At 32.4% G+C, this 2083-nt stretch overlaps 1 protein-coding gene across 1 annotated transcript in view; it reads right to left on the bottom strand.

The window, feature by feature from the left end:
- Window positions 1-3: 3 nt before the first annotated feature.
- The window catches only part of LOC107595266 (amyloid beta A4 precursor protein-binding family A member 2-like), a gene marked incomplete at its 3' end in the record, with an annotated part of 13042 nt that continues 10962 nt past the window's right edge, over window positions 4-2083 (bottom strand). The window contains exons 7-8 of the mRNA XM_016285617.1: window positions 1452-1631; window positions 4-201 (exon numbers count right to left, since the gene is read on the bottom strand). Of these exons, the coding sequence (XP_016141103.1) occupies window positions 4-201; window positions 1452-1631 (378 nt within the window). The remainder of the gene's footprint in view (window positions 202-1451; window positions 1632-2083) is intronic.

The raw sequence follows: 2083 nt of genomic DNA, 5'->3' as shown, positions 1-2083 counted from the left end.
CTGACAGGTGGCGAGCGGCAGGCCCACCAGACTGGTGTCGTTGACGGCCATGATCTGATCGCCCACATTGAGTTTGCCGGAGCGGGCGGCAGGGCCGTTGTTCAGCATGCAGGCCAAGATGACGGTGGGCAGGATGGAGCCCCAGCCCGACTCCACGATCACCACACCCAGCATCTCGCCCTTCTGCTTCTCTAGCTGAAGCTGAGTGCAGAAACATGATTAAAAATGAGGACAAATCCATTAACGACTAAAGAGTAAAGAAAGAACGTAGAGAAGTCAGAAAATACTGTAAAAAGAGGCACCAAATACTCCATTTATGAAATGAATATGGGGTGATGGGTGTTAATTGCTGTTATAAGTATGATTTTAACACCATGATGAAGTAGCGTGTGGCAGAATACCCTGCAAAAGTTTTAAGTCTTATGTGTTTTTTTTAGCATGGGGCCAGTGATAACCCAGTATTTATTACTGCCATTTAACGGTATTCATTGTGATCAACATACGCTGATAACTAGACTCACTTTTTGCACATTTTAGTTTTCATATGAATAAATCCTTGAGAGCATTTTGTAGTAAATATAGTGCTTAGTGTATTATTAATTAGAAATAATACAATACTTACATATAAAAATAAAATTATGACAATTATATAAAATGTATTTATATTTTCAAAAATATTATATGAATATATGTAAAATATTAAGTATATATTTTTTATAATAATAATTTATTTAATATATTCATAATTAATATAAAAAATTACATATAAAATAAAGATAAAATGCATTAATATTTTAAAAATACATTAATATTTTAAAATATGAAAAATATATAAAAATAAAAATATTTACCATTTATATAGTTATATAATTAATATTACTATCTTTTAAGTATTATATTTAATATTTTCATATATTGATATAAAATAATTTACATAATAGAAAAAAATATATATATTACATATTAAATGAAAAATACATCATATGTATGAAGATTTAAAAATATTATATACACACTGTATACACAAACACACACAGTAATTATGTACTATATCATATTATTTCTATATATTTAATATATTCATATCACTAATATAAAATAATTTATATAAATATAATATATACAGTGTATGTCTATATATACATACATTTATTTATGATTTTAACTGTTATAGTTACATACCTGTTAAATATATTACATTTATAATAGCAAATATATATATCGGCCCCCTAATCTCTATTCTATCACCATCAGCATTGAAAAACACATACAGGTAGTAGACAGGATAGTGGAAAGTGATAGGAATGCTTTAGGAAAGACTGGGATAGTGGGATCTGGAAAAGAGAGGCCAGACTTGCAGGAGCATCACAACACAATTGAGTTTGATGTCTGTGACACAAAGCAGCTACAATTCATAGCTGCTATGATGAAGTTTCCAGTGCTTTAATCACCTCTTTACAGTTTTCGGAATTGGAGAAATGGATGAGGTCGTCATTATACATCTCCTGTGTGTTCAGGATATCACTGTAGTCTTTCTGGCTGAGGTCCTTGGGATTGATCCCATTGGCTCGGAGGAACTCTTGGTAGGCCATGCTGAACGCCTGACCGATGGACTGTGCGATGAGCTGGGCCTGTGAGGGAGGAGAGGGAGGTGAAGCACTTAGCGAGAGGAGAATACTTGACGATGTGACGACATCTCAGAGCGAGAGAGTGCTTGAATCAAATCGAGAGGGCAGAAAAAAAGTCAAAACATGCAGTTACACGAGCACAACATGAACACAATGAAGAACAAATACAAAACTGAGTTATGAGCTACAAACCCACAAGGAATCTTTGCCTGTCATTCACACAGTCACACATGCATGCCTGTTTAGTCATTATTTAGGCTAATTTGATAATGCTACCAAAAACAGTGCTTGTTTACTAAATACTGATGTTAACTATTGTTTATTGAATATTAAATATTATATATTTGCTTGGTCAGATTTTGGGCTTATTTGATAATGCTTTCAGCTAACAACAATAGAGTTTATTTATTATATAGTAATGTTAAATATTTCTTATCGAATATAATATATTTGTT

This window comes from Sinocyclocheilus grahami, unplaced genomic scaffold, assembly GCF_001515645.1.
Source record: "Sinocyclocheilus grahami isolate Dianchi unplaced genomic scaffold, SAMN03320097.WGS_v1.1 scaffold199.1, whole genome shotgun sequence".
NCBI classification, from domain to species: domain Eukaryota; kingdom Metazoa; phylum Chordata; class Actinopteri; order Cypriniformes; family Cyprinidae; genus Sinocyclocheilus; species Sinocyclocheilus grahami.
The sequence above is the reverse complement of the archived record's forward strand: the minus strand, read 5'-3'. Positions and strand labels throughout refer to the sequence as shown.